This window comes from Thalassophryne amazonica, chromosome 10, assembly GCF_902500255.1.
Source record: "Thalassophryne amazonica chromosome 10, fThaAma1.1, whole genome shotgun sequence".
Taxonomy (NCBI): domain Eukaryota; kingdom Metazoa; phylum Chordata; class Actinopteri; order Batrachoidiformes; family Batrachoididae; genus Thalassophryne; species Thalassophryne amazonica.
In genome coordinates this window covers 88,717,732-88,739,270 of record NC_047112.1, presented here as the reverse complement: position 1 = coordinate 88,739,270, position 21,539 = coordinate 88,717,732, and the positions used below count along the sequence as shown (strand labels likewise).

Here is a 21,539-nt window from a genome sequence, read left to right as displayed (position 1 = left end):
CTGTGGCGACCCCGAGTGCAAACAAGGGAGCAGCCGAAGGGACTTACTATATATATATATATATATATATATATATATATATATATATATATATATATATATATATATATATATACATACATATACATACATATATATATATATATATATATATATATATATATATATATATATATATAATACATTTTAAGTCTATATAAAGTTTCAATTAGAAATTCATGATAAACTGATTTGAAAAAAGCTTAATGAGGTTTGATTTCAAAATATTAGGCACTTGGAATATGTGCACTTTTTACAGAGGTAAAAAAAGTTGTGATGTATCGTTATGATTAGTCTGAGTATGAAACAACTTATTGCACCGAGAAAAATATACTTCTTGTCTTAAAAGTACTTCAATAAATCCACTTATCAATGAGAGGAAGGAGAATTCTAAAGACAGTGTGACTGCTTAAAAAAAAGACAGCACACATTGCATCAATGAGATACCCTCTCTTGTTGAGAGGGTCTACAACAAACGTGAGCTGCTTCAGTCCCTCTCTGGCACAGTTCTGGGGTCAGTGTCGAGCAGATTTACAGATTTTGTCATAAACCTCCGGGAATGCCTCCTTACATCCTAGCTCCTCTCTCAGCCTATGATACAGCTGTCCATCAAACATTTCCCAAAACTCCTCTCGGTTCATGTACACGTCTGCATAGAGCATCTGGAATCTGTAGAGGAGAGGCCAGGACAATGTTAAGAACACCAACATAAATCTCATCATAATTCCCAAATTATATAACATATACATTACTTATATACATAGGCCATAAACTGTAAAGTATCTAAGGGGAAAATGGTTCAAGTTAGGCAATTAAAAGCAACACCAGTGTTGCTTTTAATTGCCTAACTTGAACCAAACCTTTGTAGGGTCTTCCATAAGAAGAAGTCCTATAGATGCCCATCGGACTGGTGCTTATCCTCTGATATTGCAGCCTGAAGTGGATGGGAGTCTACGGCTCCCATTGGACAGGACGCCAGTCCATTTACAGGTTACTTCCCCAACCAGTGCTGCTCCCCATTCACAGCCATGTGGTCTAGGACAAAGATATTGTTGTCCAAAGATGCAGGCAACTTGAAGAACACACCTGGTTTCAAACACTGATCTATGTATATATTGGTAATCCAGCTTCCATCTCACAGAGCCCCCTATACTGCAGCTTTCCACAAGCTTCTCATAAAATTTTGCTGACATTTTGGCCCATTCCTCTCAACAGAATAGGTGCTAATCAGTCAGGTTTGTGGGCCTCCTTGCTACAAATTGTCAATAGGATTCAGTTCAGGGCTTTGGGATGGCGAGTCCAACATGTTCCATTTGTTATCTGCAGGCCACTGAGTCACCACTTTGTAGATGTTCCTACTGATGTCTTGAGGTGCTACTTGAGAATTTCCTGTCAGTTCTTCCTCTTTATAATGAATTTTATTATGGCGTGCGCAATCTCTTTCCCTGAAAGATTTGTCAAGCTTTTTTTTTTAAACATTGATAGTCAACTGAGCTTCTTCCTGGGTCAACAGCCTTTTAGGCAACAGTGACAGAATACAGTACTCTCCTAAAGGTGGACAATTACACATTCCTCTTGATGTCTCCAACTCCTTCATCAGTTTCCTAATTCCAATCTTGGGGTTCTGTTGTACCTTTGAAATCTCAAAGTTTATTCATCTCTGACTGGTCATTTTGGCCCCCCGAACTCAGCAATGTAAAGTCTGTATGGTCCCAGCCTTCTTTATATTTTTGAATAGCAGGTTGTGTATTTCCTTGTGGTACCTAACCTTTTGTAGATGATTGCTCTGTGAGGTGGTGATCTAAAGTACTGCTTCCATAGGTAAGCCATTAAATGCAGCGACAGGTACCCCAATTAACTCTTAATTATCCAATCAGAACACTGTAAAAGTAATTCTGTCAATCTATATAGGATTTACCCATTCACATCTCTGACGAACTTTTCCAGCTGACGTGTGGATGCTTTAGCTTCAAAGTGTTTGACTTTTGGCTCGCCATAAGCCCCAATATCCACATACAGCTCCTCCTTCTGACCTTTGGGGTGAACCATTCCTCTACCAGGGGGCAAGAGGAATGGACACAGCCACAGGGGGTGAATCTAAAACAATAAAATATAACTTATCAAGCGCTAATTTGTAACAATGTGTATTATTGTGTCTGTAGGTTTGTCCTCACATTGATCTCCTGGTGAAAGCGTGTGATTGCAGCCTGTAGGTGCTGCATGGGTATCAGCATATCCTGGATCACATGATGTTGTTCATAAAGCAGCCTAATGGTTTCTCCCTGGGTGAGCTTCAACAGAGAGATTTTAGGAGGAACCATCCAACCGAAAAGCCAGCGGAACACAGGATTGTTTCCAAATGGAATTATATCCTGAAGAAGAAGAAAAATAAATAAATAAGACAACACTCGAATAAAGCTCACACTAAACTGGCATCCCGGGACTGTTAAATGTATCCAAATGTATACAGAATCACTCTGTCTCCACTTTTCCCTTGTCTCATTTTTAATCAGAGCCTCACTAATAAAAGTACCATACATTAGAACTTTTCCCAGTAATGTTAATTTTCTACGTGATGTAGAACTTATTTGATTGTGTTAGGAGGGACAGCTTCAATCCACATTTCTCTTAAAATCCAACAGAGGGCAAACAGTGCCCAACATTTTCTCACATCACTTTTTTTTGTCTGCTAATTTATGCTTGAATCCAGATCAGTCAGTCCTATTTCTGTCTGGTCATTTCGCTATGCAGGGTCTACAAAAATAAAATCCTTTCAGAAAACACAGAGCGCCAAAAAGCCCCGAGGTAGCTCCTGCAGACATCTGCCAAACCAATACCATGCATAATTAATACTCACACCACTTACTGTTAGAGAAACAAAAGGATGCCATACCCTTCTCACTAATGGCTAATGGGGTGCACGTACAGTTTTCTCCGTGACAGAAAGCATTAGCACAACAGTGAGAAGTGACAAAATGAGCTAAAATCTGGAATTAAACATTAAAGCTTGTGTGTGCAGTGGAGTGCACTGTGCTCACCTGCAGCTCCCAGAAGATACTGCGTGTGTGTCTGTGATAGTAGTGTCTGAGGGGTATATATTCCACGCCAGTGCGGTCGGCTGTCAGGTAGCCCTCCACATGTTTGAAGAACCACGGTTTGAAGTGCAGGCCCATTCTGTTTATCTGATATACAAGAGGGGGAAACCCTTCAGAATAAAACCCATAAAAATCATAAATACATACAAACAGCCTTTTATGAAGAGCTGTCGCACCATAAATACTGCACAAATAAAACTTTTAGGTACATTTAATTGATTGATTTCTGTAGAAATGGGCAAATTTGGACATCTGAAATGTTATTTTACACACCCTGGTCTATAGTTCACACAGAAACCTGGTAGACTGACTCACTAACAGCACACTCTGCTACGTTAGTTCATTACAAATGGAGAATGCTTCATTACATGCTGTGAAGCTTGAGCTAACCTCCCTCAGAGGTTTGAATATCTCTTGTTTTTTGGATTATGTTCACTCCTGTTAATCCTTAGTGAAGTGTGAGGTTGCAACTTTTTTGAAGCAATTCTACTTATTTTTCTTATGCCAAAGCAGATGCTCACCCCACCGAAACTGGTCTGCTTGAGACTTCTTCCCATTAAAAAGAATCAAAAGACATAAGGCAGTTTTTCCTTCCCGCCATTGCCAAAGCACTTGCTCAAGAGGTGGGTAGGGTTTAAAACTTACTCATATGTAGCGTTTTGAGTTGACCTATGTTGTGTCTTGGTGCTGTATACATGAATTGGTTTGAAATGAATTAGAATTATGAACAGAGTGTTATTTCATCAGCGCTTTTGGCCTGTCCTGCTCGTAGAACAGTGGACTGGACCTTTTCTTCTCTCCTTGTGGGTGGTGAGCCCACATGGAAGTGACACCATGCTGTTTCTTCAGGCTGAGCCCAACTGAGCCCCATGGCCGGCTCTTGGCCTTGGCCCAGGCTTTGGCTCCAGGGGGAGGCCTTGGTTTCCCAAATCCGGGCAAGGTAACTCTTCCATTTTGTGTCAAACACAAAAGGTCTTTTTTGAACTGTACTTTGTCTGTCTACTCGGGCCAATTTGCCAAGAGAGTCCCTGCCAGGAGCTAATGCTCAAGACAACACAGCTCCCAGCATCACTGTAGCCCACAAACCCCTGCACACCCCCAGATAAGGTGTTGGCTAAGTAATGTCTTGGGATCCTCCAGGAAGAGTTAGAGGATTTGGCAGAGGATAAGGAAGCAGTTCATCCCACACAGATGAACTGCCTGATGAGTTGCCACCATGACCCGGACTCAAATAAGTACCAGACAATGAATGAATGAATTATGAACATTAGTGCTTCCAGGGTAAAGGTCTACCCGTGCCATCACATCACATATTTTCATTTTGAAGCATTACATTAAGACATTAAGAAATGATTCGCTCCACCGACATCAATAGCCTTTTTGTTAACGATTCCCTTACCGGTCCTTCAGAGCGGCCGTTGTTTTTGAGGGTGTTTTATTGGGAAAACAATCATTTCTTTACATTGATTGCAGACCCTGCAGCGAGTCTGTAATCAACCACTTCTGTAACGGCTCCGCTTTTAGCTTGAAACAATGAAGCATTGCTCCGATCTGCTGCTTTGTTGGTTCATTGCGTCATTGCTTTTCAGAAGCAACAAGTTCGCTTCTTAAAGCCATTTAAAAATGTCAATTGTGAGTCACTTTTGTGCAGATTAGTCAATAACTGGGACTCGTCTTGTTGCAGGCAAGAAACGAGAATCGTCTTCCGTTCTGTTCGCACAGCTCCAAACACTATGCCACTCTCTGCCGAGTCAGAGTCCAGTCAGAATTAATAACTTCAAAGTGAATCACTGTTTAAATCAAATGACACCTCTTTCCAAACGTTGTAACACAGACAACAGACTAAAACTTTTTTCCTCCCAAAATGAGATGTCCTGCATTTTTTATGAATTACATTGATGTTGACTTGCAGCTCAGCTGGCTGAGTTCAGCTCAGAGGTATGGTGTTAGATTTGTGCCATTAATGTCTGAAAGGAAATGCTTTTGAGGAAAAACTACACATTGTTTTTTTTATGTACAGAGATCAAGGATCCAGCGACCAATTTCATATTTATTTACTTTAAGACTCAATAAAATGTTACTGACATTGAAAACCTGTAAAGCCTACTTTTAGTACACAGAAAATTCACAGGAGGTATTGATAAGGGAATCAATAAGGAATCGGACTGATAAGTGGACTCAATAATGGTACTGATAGATAAAATCCTATCAATACCAATCCCTTATTATTTATGTTAAATGTGTTACAGTATGCCAAAGATGTTTAAAACACCCAGAGACCTTTAAATGTTTAAAAAAAAAAGAAAAAAAAAGTTTAAAATATGACAAAAGATAAAAATAGAAGAATAGAAAGATCTTTAAAAACATGAAAATTCAGTAAGGTATATCTTATATATTATATTCCAATTCTAAGGTGGAACTATGCCAGTATACAAAGGTATATCTAAATATCTAAAAAGGAAGAGTAAAATAGGAGAGTAGAAAAGAGTAGAGTAGAGCCACTTAGGTGCCTGGTCTTGAGAAGCAGGGATGGTAGGTTAAAAAGCTTTTTTATCCCATGGGAACTCGCCCTACCCACCCAAGCAGCTCAAGAAAAAGGTATATTAAGTAATAAGACATAAGAAGGAGAAGATTGTTATCAAACACAAAGGAACCAACTATTTTGTAAGCTACGATGAACGTTGCTAAGGCCGGCTAGATAAGCTAACGTTAGCTGTTAGGTATAACTAATTGTATCCCACTCCTCCCATATTTACTAAAATATAATAATATTAAAAAGGGGGGAACAAGAAAAAGTAAAGCGTGTAGAAATGTATATGCAGACATAAGTACATATATTTGCAGAAAAGAGAAAAACGGCGGCCGTTTTAAAATGTTTGAAAATGGTGTAAAATGTGTGAAATAGAAAGTTCTTTAAAAACATTTAAAATGTTTACAAAGGCTGCAAAATGTGTAAATGCATAGACAGTTCCTTAAAAACACACACATACTTTTAAAATGAGTTTAAGATGTGTAAAAGAATAGAAAGAAACACACAAAGATATTGAAATTGTGTGTATGTGTCGTGGGGGGGGCGCAGCTATTCAAGCTCTTGCTTGCCTCTACTGGTGGTTGGCTCTCACTGCGGTATTGTATCACTTCCTGTTCCGGAGCACAGCGGAGTTTTGCTGTATCTGTTAGCTGTTTAATCTGCGCAGTTAGATTGATCTAGTTATCTAGATTACGATTTGTTTCCCAGTGTAATCTTTACGTGCCTTAACTAAAGCACTCCTTCTGCTGAATCACCTCTAAATTATTTACACATTATTCACTTTGCGTGTTTTTAGGAATCCGCTAGCTTAGCGTAGCTACTAGCTCTTAGCCGATTTAGCATGGCGGCTTCTCCTGTCTCTCCCGCACTTTTCTGCTCTGGATGTGAAATGTTTAGTTATTCCTCGGCCTCCTTTAGCAGTAATGGTACTTGTAATAAGTGTAGCTTATTCGTAGCTTTGGAGGCCAGGCTGGGCGAATTGGAGACTCGGCTCCGCACCGTGGAAAATTCTACAGCTAGCCAGGCCCCTGTAGTCGGTGCGGACCAAGGTAGCTTAGCCGCCGTTAGTTACCCCCTGGCAGATCCCGAGCAGCCGGGAAAGCAGGCCGACTGGGTGACTGTGAGGAGGAAGCGTAGCCCTAAACAGAAGCCCCGTGTACACCGCCAACCCGTTAACATCTCTAACCGTTTTTCCCCACTCGACGACACACCCGCCGAGGATCAAACTCTGGTTATTGGCGACTCTGTTTTGAGAAATGTGAAGTTAGCGACACCAGCAACCATAGTCAATTGTCTTCCGGGGGCCAGAGCAGGTGACATTGAAGGAAATTTGAAACTGCTGGCTAAGGCTAAGCGTAAATTTGGTAAGATTGTAATTCACGTCGGCAGTAATGACACCCGGTTACGCCAATCGGAGGTCACTAAAATTAACATTAAATCGGTGTGTAACGTTGCAAAAACAATGTCGGACTCTGTAGTTTTCTCTGGGCCCCTCCCCAATCAGACCGGGAGTGACATGTTTAGACGCATGTTCTCCTTGAATTGCTGGCTGTCTTGAGTGGTGTCCAAAAAATGAGGTGGGCTTCATAGATAATTGGCAAAGCTTCTGGGGAAAACCTGGTCTTGTTAGGAGAGACGGCATCCATCCCACTTTGGATGGAGCAGCTCTCATTTCTAGAAATCTGGCCAATTTTCTTAAATCCTCCAAACCGTGACTATCCAGGGTTGGGACCAGGAAGCAGAATTGTAGTCTTACACACCTCTCTGCAGCTTCTCTCCCCCTGCCATCCCCTCATTACCCCATCCCCGTAGAGACGGTGCCTGCTCCCAGACTACCAATAACCAGCAAAAATCTATTTAAGCATAAAAATTCAAAAAGAAAAAATAATATAGCACCTTCAACTGCACCACAGACTAAAACAGTTAAATGTGGTCTATTAAACATTAGGTCTCTCTCTTCTAAGTCCCTGTTGGCAAATGATATAATAATTGATCAACATATTGATTTATTCTGCCTTACAGAAACCTGGTTACAGCAGGATGAATATGTTAGTTTAAATGAGTCAACACCCCCGAGTCACACTAACTGTCAGAATGCTCGTAGCACGGGCCGGGGCGGAGGATTAGCAGCAATCTTCCATTCCAGCTTATTAATTAATCAAAAACCCAGACAGAGCTTTAATTCATTTGAAAGCTTGACTCTTAGTCTTGTCCATCCAAATTGGAAGTCCCAAAAACCAGTTTTATTTGTTATTATCTATCGTCCACCTGGTCGTTACTGTGAGTTTCTCTGTGAATTTTCAGACCTTTTGTCTGACTTAGTGCTTAGCTCAGATAAGATAATTATAGTGGGCGATTTTAACATCCACACAGATGCTGAGAATGACAGCCTCAACACTGCATTTAATCTATTATTAGACTCTATTGGCTTTGCTCAAAAGGTAAATGAGTCCACTCACCACTTTAATCATATCTTAGATCTTGTTCTGACTTATGGTATGGAAATAGAAGACTTAACAGTATTCCCTGAAAACTCCCTTCTGTCTGATCATTTCTTAATAACATTTACATTTACTCTGATGGACTACCCAGCAGTGGGGAATAAGTTTCATTACACTAGAAGTCTTTCAGAAAGCACTGTAACTAGGTTTAAGGATATGATTCCTTCTTTATGTTCTCTAATGCCATATACCAACACAGTGCAGAGTAGCTACCTAAACTCTGTAAGTGAGATAGAGTATCTCGTCAATAGTTTTACATCCTCATTGAAGACAACTTTGGATGCTGTAGCTCCTCTGAAAAAGAGAGCTTTAAATCAGAAGTACCTGACTCCGTGGTATAACTCACAAACTCGTAGCTTAAAGCAGATAACCCGTAAGTTGGAGAGGAAATGGCGTCTCACTAATTTAGAAGATCTTCACTTAGCCTGGAAAAAGAGTCTGTTGCTCTATAAAAAAAGCCCTACGTAAAGCTAGGACATCTTTCTACTCATCACTAATTGAAGAAAATAAGAACAACCCCAGGTTTCTTTTCAGCAATGTAGCCAGGCTGACAAAGAGTCAGAGCTCTATTGAGCTGAGTATTCCATTAACTTTAACTAGTAATGACTTCATGACTTTCTTTACTAACAAAATTTTAACTATTAGAGAAAAAATTACTCATAACCATCCCAAAGACGTATCGTTATCTTTGGCTGCTTTCAGTGATGCCGGTATTTGGTTAGACTCTTTCTCTCAGATTGTTCTGTCTGAGTTATTTTCATTAGTTACTTCATCCAAACCATCAACATGTTTATTAGACCCCATTCCTACCGGGCTGCTCAAGGAAGCCCTACCATTATTTAATGCTTCGATCTTAAATATGATCAATCTATCTTTGTTAGTTGGCTATGTACCACAGGCTTTTAAGGTGGCAGTAATTAAACCATTACTTAAAAAGCCATCACTTGACCCAGCTATCTTAGCTAATTATAGGCCAATCTCCAACCTTCCTTTTCTCTCAGAAATTCTTGAAAGGGTAGTTGTAAAACAGCTAACTGATCATCTGCAGAGGAATGGTCTATTTGAAGAGTTTCAGTCAGGTTTTAGAATTCATCATAGTACAGAAACAGCATTAGTGAAGGTTACAAATGATCTTCTTATGGCCTCATCTCTGTGCTTGTTCTGTTAGACCTCAGTGCTGCTTTTGATACTGTTGACCATAAAATTTTATTACAGAGATTAGAGCATGCCATAGGTATTAAAGGCACTGCGCTGCGGTGGTTTGAATCATATTTGTCTAATAGATTACAATTTGTTCATGTAAATGGGGAATCTTCTTCACAGACTAAAGTTAATTATGGAGTTCCACAAGGTTCTGTGCTAGGACCAATTTTATTCACTTTATACATGCTTCCCTTAGGCAGTATTATTAGATGGTATTGCTTAAATTTTCATTGTTACGCAGATGATACCCAGCTTTATCTATCCATGAAGCCAGAGGACACACACCAATTAGCTAAACTGCAGGATTGTCTTACAGACATAAAGACATGGATGACCTCTAATTTCCTGCTTTTAAACTCAGATAAAACTGAAGTTATTGTACTTGGCCCCACAAATCTTAGAAACATGGTGTCTAACCAGATCCTTACTCTGGATGGCATTACCCTGACCTCTAGTAATACTGTGAGAAATCATGGAGTCATTTTTGATCAGGATATGTCATTCAAAGCGCATATTAAAGAAATATGTAGGACTGCTTTTTTGCATTTACGCAATATCTCTAAAATCAGAAAGGTCTTGTCTCAGAGTGATGCTGAAAAACGAATTCATGCATTTATTTCCTCTAGGCTGGACTATTGTAATTCATTATTATCAGGTTGTCCTAAAAGTTCCCTAAAAGCCTTCAGTTAATTCAAAATGCTGCAGCTAGAGTACTGACGGGGACTAGAAGGAGAGAGCATATCTCACCCATATTGGCCTCTCTTCATTGGCTTCCTGTTAATTCTAGAATAGAATTTAAAATTCTTCTTCTTACTTATAAGGTTTTGAATAATCAGGTCCCATCTTATCTTAGGGACCTCGTAGTACCATATCACCCCAATAGAGCGCTTCGCTCTCAGACTGCAGGCTTACTTGTAGTTCCTAGGGTTTGTAAGAGTAGAATGGGAGGCAGAGCCTTCAGCTTTCAGGCTCCTCTCCTGTGGAACCAGCTCCCAATTCAGATCAGGGAGACAGACACCCTCTCTACTTTTAAGATTAGGCTTAAATCTTTCCTTTTTGCTAAAGCTTATAGTTAGGGCTGGATCAGGTGACCCTGAACCATCCCTTAGTTATGCTGCTATAGACGTAGACTGCTGGGGGGTTCCCATGATGCATTGTTTCTTTCTCTTTTTGCTCTGTATGCACCACTCTGCATTTAATCATTAGTGATCGATCTCTGCTCCCCTCCACAGCATGTCTTTTTCCTGGTTCTCTCCCTCAGCCCCAACCAGTCCCAGCAGAAGACTGCCCCTCCCTGAGCCTGGTTCTGCTGGAGGTTTCTTCCTGTTAAAAGGGAGTTTTTCCTTCCCACTGTAGCCAAGTGCTTGCTCACAGGGGGTCGTTTTGACCGTTGGGGTTTTACATAATTATTGTATGGCCTTGCCTTACAATATAAAGCACCTTGGGGCAACTGTTTGTTGTGATTTGGCGCTATATAAAAAAATTGATTGATTGATTGATTTGTTCTCGGGGGGGCTCATTCTCCCAGACTTTGAAAACCCCTGCGTTTATATATTTGGCACAAACATCCAATTACATCCACAAATATCCTACGAATTGAGAGGGGAACCCAGTAATGTGCATACCCATGCCAAGGCACAGCAGACCCTTCAAAAGGTATCAACCCCAAATAATACTCCAACTTTTTTTTTTTTTTTTTTTTAATAAACTGAGTTGATACCCACTTTGGAAGAAAAAAAAAAAAAGCCACTTTCTTACTGGGTTTTTGAGTAATTCTGTCAACAGCACAGCAAACAAAGCAGCGACATGTGAGGAAATCAGAATCTCCACGGTAAAGATGACAAATGGTCAAACATGCTCACAAATACCTCACCTTGTCAGGCTCTGGGAAATCAACCATGGTTCCTGTCATGATGACTGCTGAGTTCAGCGTGTACTGGATTCCTTCGACAAATGTGTTCTCCTTGTTCACTGACGCCTCATTGAAGCGCTTGCAGATGTTCTCGAGCCCTCTAACTGGCTCATATCGCAACTTCACCCAGGATTTAGCCGGGACTATTTTAATCTCAGCGGCAACCAGGAAGCCCAAAGTGCCACAGGACCACGGGACAGCATGGAACAGATCAGAGTTCTCCTCCTGAAGTATAAACACAGATACTGTACCCACCTATGGCACATTTCTGGTCATAGCACATACACAGCAAACCAATAACTATGTGGAAATGGTTTCTATACCTTCTAATTTTATGTTCTTTGTATCTCTTGTGGCCTTTTACATACTAATTCAGTAAAAAAGAAAAACAAACAAACAAAACTGCACATCAGTATAATTTGGATATCAAATTAACTATTCAATCCATTATATTTATTTATAAACTTTGAAACCAAGTTTGGTTTTTACCCATTTATTATTAACATCTGAAATTTAAAAATAATTGTGATGGACATATATTTGCAATTCTTCTTATGCAGCTGGTAACTGTACAGGACATACATGCACTTGAAAACTGAAATGTATCATTATTAAAACAACTAGCGTGTTGCTCGTGGGGATCCACAGGCTCTAGATTGGGTAGTGTTTATAAAATAGGTATCTGACATTTTTCAAGGGTGGTAATAAATTATGCAAAGTTTTTTTATGATGAGTTGAAATGGCGTGTGAGTCCAGAATGTTTTTAGAACCTTAGACCTCAACAGTTTTTAGAAGAACTCAACCTTTTTATTTCCTGTTAATTATATCATTTTTTAAATGTTAATTTACTGTCTTAATATATTTATAAATAGTTTATGTTCTTGTTATCATATACGCACTATTATTATTATTATTGCATTTTATAATTACTTCTATTTTGTCATTTGATTTTTAAGTGGACCACAAAGGAAATAAGTGTTTTCAGTTTATGGTGTCACCCATGTATTTTTAATGTATTTACAATTACATTATGTACTTACATTGAACTTACTAAATAAAATCACACGTGCACGCTTTTAATACATAGATGATTTACCGCCCCCTACTGGAGTGGTGTGCGAGTCCAGAATGTATTTATCAACAACCGTTGTTCACTGTTGTTAGCTAATATACTAATTTCTCCAAAAACCTTAGTCCCATCAGCTTTCTGTTTTTGCAGTGTTCATCCTTGACCCAAAATACATAACCATACCAAACGGCAGATCTCAGCTCTCCCCAGTTTCTCAGTGATTAAAGCCATGCACGCACACACCCACAGAGGCCACTTGGCTACTGTAATATAGAATAGCATACATTACTATTGTAATCATTCATTATTTACAACAAGCATAAAAATCTACCGTGGACACACTGTTGTTGGCCAGTATATTGCTGGAAAATTCCCATTGTTTTATGATGTGTGGGCCTTTGGCCCATGCAAATTTTTTATTCAGGAGCATCTCCACAAACTCTATCAATTTAATGTCCATATATGTAGAAACAGCTCTACTATAAGCAAAATGCAGGCCTGTAACAGCTTGTTTTAAACCTACGTAACATACACTATGTAACAGAAGTGCGTATCTGGACTCTTCCATGCACTGCGATATATGCCCATTTAGCCTGTTTGCACTCTGTTGGACATGCTGACACAATCAATGAGCATGAAACTGACTGTTCTGCCAGTGCATCACCCCTGGCGTGGCGAGCCACAGCTCTTTTCCATTTAAAGAAACATGCACTGGAAAAGTCTGAATGTATTCATTTTTAACATCACCTCAGTGACAATGGGGTATTTTGTCTGTTTATAAAACACCTGGTGACCTATATTAGCACGCTGAAAAGGCCACGTGTAATACGACCGCTTTAAGCTTTTTAATTTAGTTTATGTGACCGCTGCACCTCTCACCTCGGTGCAGCGAATTACACTGCCGTTAGCTAGAACCAGTTCATATGCAACACAGATGTGCTGAAACAATCCATAAATGTGAGAGGATGACTCGATGCCCGTGCCCATCACCAACCCACCTGAGAAAAAACACAGAGTAAAACATTTGGCTCATGTTCCATGTCTCATATTTCTTCCAAGGTGAGAATGACAGGAGGAAAACATGCAGCAGAGAGCAGCTCCTGCTATGAGACTATGCTTGCAAGAACATAAGGATAAATGAAAGCACAGCAGCCTGATGGGAAAACATTAGGTTGTTGATGCACAGTTTATGGCATCAGGAAATCCATTATGAAACCTGATCCAGGGGTTCTTCCAACACAGCAGCCATTTCCTCCCTGTTTCTTCTTCTGGGCTTCATCATCAATCCTCTAACACAATTAGAGAAGTCGCTAACGTTCTAAACAGGATACAGTAATCGATGGAGGAGATGACAGATCTCCATCAGCGAACAATGAGCTGTGGAAATTGGCCCTGTGCCCAAGTCTAGAAGACCAAGAGCCACAGATGGTGTGCCAATGTGCCACCGTCACCCTAAAGTAATACTCAGTGATTCTAAAAAGGTGAACGTACCCACAGTGAGGTCATCCAGCTCAGGCAGCACTGGCAGTGTCCAGCCAATAGAGTTAAGGAGGGCAGTTACCTGACCCATGTTGACTAGGGGCTCCACTCTCAACACCTAAAGGGCAGAAGAAATCCAGATTCAGTTTTTGAAACTTTTCACTCACTTGCAAATCATTTGAGAACTACAGCACCACGTTTATAGAGCACAAACCTCCACCAACAACAGTGTCCAATTCCACACGGTTTTACCTTGGAAAAAAATTTTCAAGGTCAAAGTCCTGTTAGAAGTGACTTTTTATAAGCTAAATTAGATGCAATCAAATGTCAGGAGTATGTATTTAGTTCATGCACTTGAAGCAAATTTGTTTTTGTTGTTGTTGTGGTGTGGTCAGGTTTTCAACTTTTTCCACTTAATGAATTCTTTTTCAGATCATTTTCACAGAACATTGGTTATCTCTGCTATGCACAATTTGTCACTGTTTTTTGCCAAACATTGGATATGTAATGGACTAATAAATCCAGTATATTTACTTTATAAACTTTGACACCAAGTTTGCTTTTGACCCATTTATTTTTAACATCTGAAAGTGAAATTTCCACAAGATGATCATTTGGTTTCTGACTGATAACTGGAAGATAGACAAACCAGCATAACAATGGAACCTCCATCCAATTTTGGTGGTGTAGGTAAATCCATAACAAAAATAAGTGATTCAGGCACTTTTGACTGAGTTATAATGAAAAATGTAACCAAATGGGCTTTTCAGTATTAAATTCAAATGTCTACAAAATCCACAACCCGGATCAGAGCCGGATCAAACTTTGTCAGGCGATAGTGAGTGCCAGTCTGCACCTCGCTTTCAAATATGAGAGACTGGGGCACGTTTAATTAAGATATAATGTAAAATATACATAAAATGGGGTTTTGAATGTTAAATCTAAACGGCCACAAAATCTGTAATCTAGATCAAATCCAGATCAAACAGGATACCATCCTACACAACACTCTCAAATATGAAAGAAATTTGGTCTTTTTTGACAGAGTTATGAGTTTTTGAAAATTCATTCAATGTTAAAAATTGGGATTTTCCAATGTTCCAAGATTTTTCCTCACTTTGACCTTGAAAACTGAATCATTTCTTGCCTATCAGGATATGAATCGACAGTATAAATTGTGGGCTCCAGGCTGTTCACAAACCAACAAACATACATGGGTGAAAACATTACCTCTGCCCGTCTTTGGCGGCGGTAATGAATGACAGTTGGTCCAACTGGGTGATTCTTTGGTAACCGAATCACAAAGACCGTACAATCTGACCACATTTTAGCTGACCATTAAAAATTTGTTCCAGCTTAATGATGTTACTGTAGAATTGCCCACCTGCCTCTTTGTGTCCACGTCCAGGATGTCCATCAGGTTAATCATGATGTTCTTGTAGGATTTTTTGTACTTTCCCACTCTGAGAGATACAGTGAGCCAGCCAGGCCGACCTGTGCACATGTAGGTGTTACCGCCCGCCTTCTTCCACTCGCGCACCTAAAACACATACATACATGATGCAGGGAGCAGAGAACAGAAACAGATTCTTCTATTCATCAAGGTTGGCAAAAATGATTATCTGTGGAGGTCTCCTCATACATCACACCCAGGAAGCACGCACGCACACACACACACACACACAATACAGTGCAGATAGTAAAATAAAAAGAATAAATCCATAAAACATTTGTCTCTTGGCCCTCTGCCTCTGAGATCAGGAGATGCCTGGAAAGAACTTATGAAGTCACTGGCAGAAAAGGCAGTAAATTCTGCACTGGCACATTTACCATTCTTCAGCAAACATGCAGAAATTCCACAGCATCCCATGGAAGGAGAAAAGTCTGCATTTTAATGGTGCTGTGCACTGAGACCACGCACAACACACACAGCAGTGTGCCAAGGTGATTTATTTATTTAAATCACACCTTTTAATGATTGTATTATTGCACAGGACTATATCATGATTACGACTGCACTGAAATAATTTATGCAGCTCTGCAGATTTATCCAATAATAAACAATGGGAATATGAGCATTATTTCCTTTGCCATGCACATAACATGCAGTTATAGAATTCTACATGTTGATGACATTGGTCAAACAAAGCCTCGGGACTGTATTATATTTGATTGTCATTGTGACATTTGAGGAGTCCTGTGACTGTGTGTGTGTGCTGTTCTCACAGGACACACAGACAGTCACAGGACTCCTCTGACTATCTTGTAACCATCCCGTCTCGCAGATTTTGAAAATCAGTACAAAGCTGTGAAAGCCTTCTTCACCGTTCTGTGTGGTACACCATGCTGTGGATGCTGTATTTGCACTGCACTGTTGTAACGGCCTGATTTCATCTATTGTTCAACAAATCAAATTAAGACAAATCGAACAGGACAGCAGTGTTCTGGTTGCGGTCCCATTTATTCCCAATTAAAAGCTAATCATGAAATCAGCAGGCTAATTAGCCCTATTTTACAAGTGTACAAACTACCAACACCACAATAAATGTTTACAGGATTACTGTCAAATGATGATTGCAAAAGTAATATAGGCTGCATTCAGGGATACAACAGGTTCTGTAATTTTGCCTTTTATATAATTTTCCCCCTTCAAAAAAACAAAAAACAAACAAAAACAAAAAAACAAAATATACTATATATGTCTGATTTCCTAAAAGTCTGCATTTTCTTGATGTGAATAAATAAAGTATGTATGATATTTTTACAAAGTGTGGCTAACTCATTTGTTTTATTTTACCACAAAAGTAGTTTTTAGTAATTTCGGACAGTGCGGTTGTAGACCACTGATTTCAAATAGCTGAAAATATTTCAAACCGATTCATTAACCACAAATATATGTTCAAGGTCAGTGTATATTAGCCTATGATTTGTTATTACATCTTAATTTATTATTGCGGTGCATCCAGAAAGTATTCACAGTGCTTCTCCTTTTCCACATTTTGTTATGTTACAGCTTTATTCCAAAATGGCTGGCATTCATTTTTTCCCTCAAACGTCTAAACACAATACCCCATAATGACATTGTGAAAAAGAGCTTTTGTTGAGATTTTTTGCAAATTTATTAATTAGAATCCAAAAATAAAAAACTAAGAAATCACACATACATAAGTATTCACAGTCTTTGCCATGAAGTTCAAAATTGAGCTCAGGTGCATCCTGTTTCCACTGATCATCCTTGAGATGTTTCTACAGCTTAAAAGGAGTCCACCTGGGGTTAATTCAGTTGACTGGACATGATTTGGAAAGACACACACCTGTTTACATACAAGGTCCCACAGTTGACAGTACATGTCAGAGCACAAACCAAGCATGAAGTCAAAGGAATTGTCTGTAGACCTCCGAGACAGGAAATGGCAGTAAATGGAAGAAGTTCAGATCCACCAGGACTCTTCTGAGTGATCACGGGAGTAGGGCCTTAGTCAGGGAGGTGACCAAGAACCTGATGGTCATTCTGTCAGAGCTCCAGCATTCCTCTGTGGAGAGAGGAGAAACCTTCCAGAAGGACAACTATCTCTGCAGCAATCCACCAAACCGGCCTGTATGGCAGAGTGGCCAGACAAAAGCCACTCCTTAGTAAAAGGCACATGGCAGCCCATCTGGAGTTTGGCATGAATGTCAGGCATCATGTTTGTAGAAAACCAGGCACCATCCCTACAGTGAAGCATGATGGTGGCAGCATCATGCTGTGGGGATGTTTTTCAGTGGCAGGAATTGCGAGACTAGTCAAGATGGAGGGAAAGATGAATGGAGCAATGTACAGAGACAGCCCAGACCTGAATTCGATTGAACATCTCTGGAGAGATCTGAAAATGGATTGAGGCTGTAATTGCTGGCAAAGGTGCATCAACAAATTATTAAGCAAAAGGTGCGACTATTGATGAACATGCGATTCTTAGTTTTTTATTGTTAATAAATTTGCTAAAACAAAAATTCTTTCATGTTATCATTATGGGGTGTTGTGAGTAGAATTATGGGGGAAAAAAAATTTATTTACTCCATTTTGGAATAAGGCTGTAACATAAAAAATGTGGAAAAAGTGAAGCGCTATGAATACGTTCCAGATGCACAGTATGTCAGCAAATGTGAACAGGCTAGACTGCTGATTAAGATGTTCAAATGATGAAAGAATGACATGTTTTCAAAAAAATATGTAGGATGAGATAACCGCTTCATAAATTCATTGGTGCATAAATTGAGTGCACCCTAAATATGCAGGTTGAACTTGCTCAGCTGCTGCAGAAAGTACATCCTCTCTGATAAGAAAGCTGATGTTCAGCTCCCACTTGAGGTCCTGGGTGATGGTGATCCCCAGGTCCTAGAAGGACTCCACAATGGAGACTTCGGAGTCACACAGGATGATGGGCCGGACAGGACTGGGTTCTTTCTGAAGTCAACAACCATCTCCACTGTCTTAAAGCTCCAGATTGTTCTGTTTGCACCAGGACACCAGGTGCTCGATCTCCCGTCTGTAGGCAGACTTGTTCCCATCAGAAATGAGTCCAAGGAGGGTTGTATTTTCTGAGAACTTTAGGAGCTTCACAGACTGGTGACTGGAGGTGCAGCTGTTGGTGTACAGGGAGAAGCGCAGAGGAGAAAGAACACAGCCTTGGGGGGATCCGGTGCTGATGGACCAAGTGTCGGACACGTGCCCTCCCATCTTCACATGCTGCCTACTATTAGACAGAAAATCAATGATCCACCTACAGGTGGTGTCAAGCACGCCAACCTGAGAGAGCTTGTCCTGCAGCAGGGCCGGGATGATCATACTGAAAGCAGAATTGAAGTCCACAAACAGAATCCTGGCATAGATTCCTTCCTGGGGAGTCCAGATGCTGGAGGATGAGGTGGACGGCCGTGTTGACAGCATCATCTACAGATCTGTTGGCTCTGTAGGCGAACTGCAGGGAATCCAGGTGAGGGTCAGAGACCGCAGAGGTCAGTGCCGTTCCAATGAGATTTATAAAGATGACTGCCTGAAGACAACATGTAAATTTCCACAGTCATTGATGATATGGGGCTGCATGTCATGTAAAGGCACTGGGGAGATGGCTGTCATTACATCATCAATAAATGCACAAGTTTATGTTGATATTTTGGACACTTTTCTGATGTTTAAGGATGATGAAATCATTTTTCAAGAAGATAATGCATCTTGCCATAGAGCAAAAACTGTGAAAACATTCCTTGCAAAAAGACACATAGGGTCAATTTCATGACATAGGGTTAATGTCAACGAGCAGATGTGATTTGATGCAGGTGTTAGTTTTGGGGATGGAAATTTACAGGGTGATTCCATAATTTATTCCTCAGAACTGATTGAGTCCATATTTTTTTCCTCTGCTTGGTCTAAAAAAGTAACCGTTACTGACTGCCACAATCTTTTTTTCTTGATTTCTTATAATGTTTCTTAAAGCCAGAAAGTTGCCATTTGAAATGACTTTAGTTTTGTGTCATGTCTGTGATCTGCTTTTTTTCTACAAAATTAAACAACAGAATGAACATCCTCCGAGGCCGGTGATTCCATAATTTTTGCCAGGGGTTGTATAATGCCTAAAAATGTTATATTTTATTAATTTATAAACAAGAGAAAAGAGACTTACATTTTTGTGTGCATCACTGGTCCACTGACATCAAGAGGTTCCAAACACTCCAACATAAATTTTAAATAGCAGTCCAATCCAACGCAAAACTATTCTCAGCCGACTTGCAAAAACAGTCAGATAATTCAAAAACAATCCCAATGATCTAGTCCATAGCTGAGGCCATGCACTGACTTCTTCGTGTACATCTGCTTTTCTCAGTCCAGCGAAAATTCACAACAGAAATTTGTCAAGGTCTTCATCTGACAGCAGTTCTACTTTAGCTACATATGTCCAAGCGAATATTGCAAATGCCTCTAGATGGCTTATGGCGTACTGGATTTGTTTTTTGTTCGAAGAATGAACAGCGTCAATAAGCTGCTAAGTGCCGTCGGCACTCATGTGCACATGGTGGTTTGAGCGTGCAATGGTACAAATCATATGGAACCAAATTTGCATGCTAAATGGAACCAAAATTACACGCTAAATGGAGCACAATGGTAAATGGGATGAATTATCAATATCACGTGACATACAAACCACCAATCAAATGAGAAGGATCTATTTAGGCATTATATATTAGGCTCTGTAGGGCTCGTAGCTTGCACAGTGTCCTTTACAGACATCTTTCGCAGCTGTAGAAGTGCTGTCAGATGAAGAATTGGACAAATTCCAGTCATGATTATTCAATGGACTGAGGAAAGTAGATGTGTGCTTCCACGCACTCCGTTTCGGTCCTCAGTGGCTCTTGCTGAGCTCAGCGGTGTGTCAGCCGCTCACCTGCTGGGCAGAGTCAACGGCTGGGCGGAGACGGAGGTGTCTCTGCCCTGCTGCTGTCTGCTTCCTGTTCAGAGAAAAAACACCTGTCTTTAAGTAAAACATAAAATAACACAGATTGATTCAGGTGTGACATAAAACAAATACATTGTTGCTAATTTTATAGTACAATTTGATTTATTTATACAGCACCAAATCACAACATAAGTCACTTCATATGGGTAAGGTCTAACCTTACCAAAACCACCTGAGCAAGCATACAGGCCACAGTGGAGGGGACACTGGTCATGGCAGTGTCTTACTGGATGCCATAGACCACAGTGTTTGTTACTGAATGTCGTACTGTGAAAAAGCAATATGGTACCGTACGATTAGGCACTTTGAAATAAATAATGAACGTTTTCCCATTTGTGCAATCCCAATAACTTCCTCATATCATGGATGCATCTTTATGAGAAGGTAATGTAGCGAATGGAGCTAAAGTGCACCAAAAAAAATCATGCAAATAATAAAATGGACTGTTTTTCTATACAATGGAACAATAATCAATGTCACGTGGCATATAATCCACCAATCAAAAGCCATGGATCTATAATCCACTCTTTCAAATGCAGCTCAGCAGTGTGAAGTTTATTCTGACAGGTGAGGCTGGAATCAAAGAAAGAACATCCGTTTAACTGTGTGTGGAAGAGCTTTTGGAAAGTTTTGGAAAACTGATCACAGAACTTTTGGCACAGTAAATGAAAACGAGTGCATATGTGTCTGCGCACATATGCGGCTCACCTGTCTCTGGATGTCTCGCACGCGCTGGTCGTGCAGTTTCGGCGCAGAGTACATTTTCAAAATGAGCCAAGCCCGGAGGTAATAGTACACATCAAAGAGGACGGAGAGCGGCAGCAGGAATAAACAGGCAAATATCCACCGCTGGTGAACGATAACGTGTTCCAGGCCTTTGACTTTAAGCCACAGCAGAAAGAGGAGCAGCAGAGAGGCCAAACACGTCAGCGGATCCATGGCGCACACCGAAACATCTGCTGATCAATATGCTTCGATTAGTATCAAAACTTGATCACTCCACAGTTGTCACAGGAGAGGAGTGTTTAGACGCTCATCTACTTCGCCCTGATTGGTCACAGAGGTGGAACCGGTGCTCCATTCTCGAAATTGAATGGTTAACCGTGTTCTTGCGGGGCTGGTCTCTGGGGTCGAGAAACAGCCAATCACAGAGCAGAACAGCGGTCACGCCATCCGCCCAGTCCTCGTGCCACTGACTGCTTTTAGGAATGGTTGAGCTC

The 21,539-nt window shown here is 40.3% G+C and overlaps 1 protein-coding gene across 1 annotated transcript; it reads right to left on the bottom strand.

Moving 5' to 3' along the window:
* Positions 1-298: 298 nt before the first annotated feature.
* dhcr24 (24-dehydrocholesterol reductase) lies at positions 299-21,335 on the bottom strand. The gene is made up of 9 exons (XM_034180450.1): positions 21,028-21,335; positions 15,213-15,368; positions 13,841-13,946; positions 13,229-13,347; positions 11,242-11,505; positions 3,078-3,221; positions 2,214-2,411; positions 1,958-2,136; positions 299-708 (listed from the first exon to the last, which is right to left on the bottom strand). Exons 1-9 carry the CDS (start codon positions 21,256-21,258, stop codon positions 555-557), a joined length of 1,551 nt encoding a protein of 516 aa, XP_034036341.1. The 5' UTR covers positions 21,259-21,335; the 3' UTR covers positions 299-554.
* Positions 21,336-21,539: the final 204 nt, after the last annotated feature.

What these genes read in the sequence shown, in the direction of transcription:
- dhcr24 (XM_034180450.1), bottom strand. Translation starts at nt 21,258, where the DNA reads ATGGATCCGCTGACGTGTTTGGCCTCTCTGCTGCTCCTCTTTCTGCTG. An exon ending in ATTTCCCAGAGCCTGACAAG is followed by an intron (nt 3,222 to 11,241) that starts GTGAGGTATTTG and finishes CTTGTATATCAG; the next exon opens with ATAAACAGAATGGGCCTGCA. An exon ending in GCTTTCACCAGGAGATCAAT is followed by an intron (nt 2,137 to 2,213) that starts GTGAGGACAAAC and finishes TTATTGTTTTAG; the next exon opens with ATTCACCCCCTGTGGCTGTG.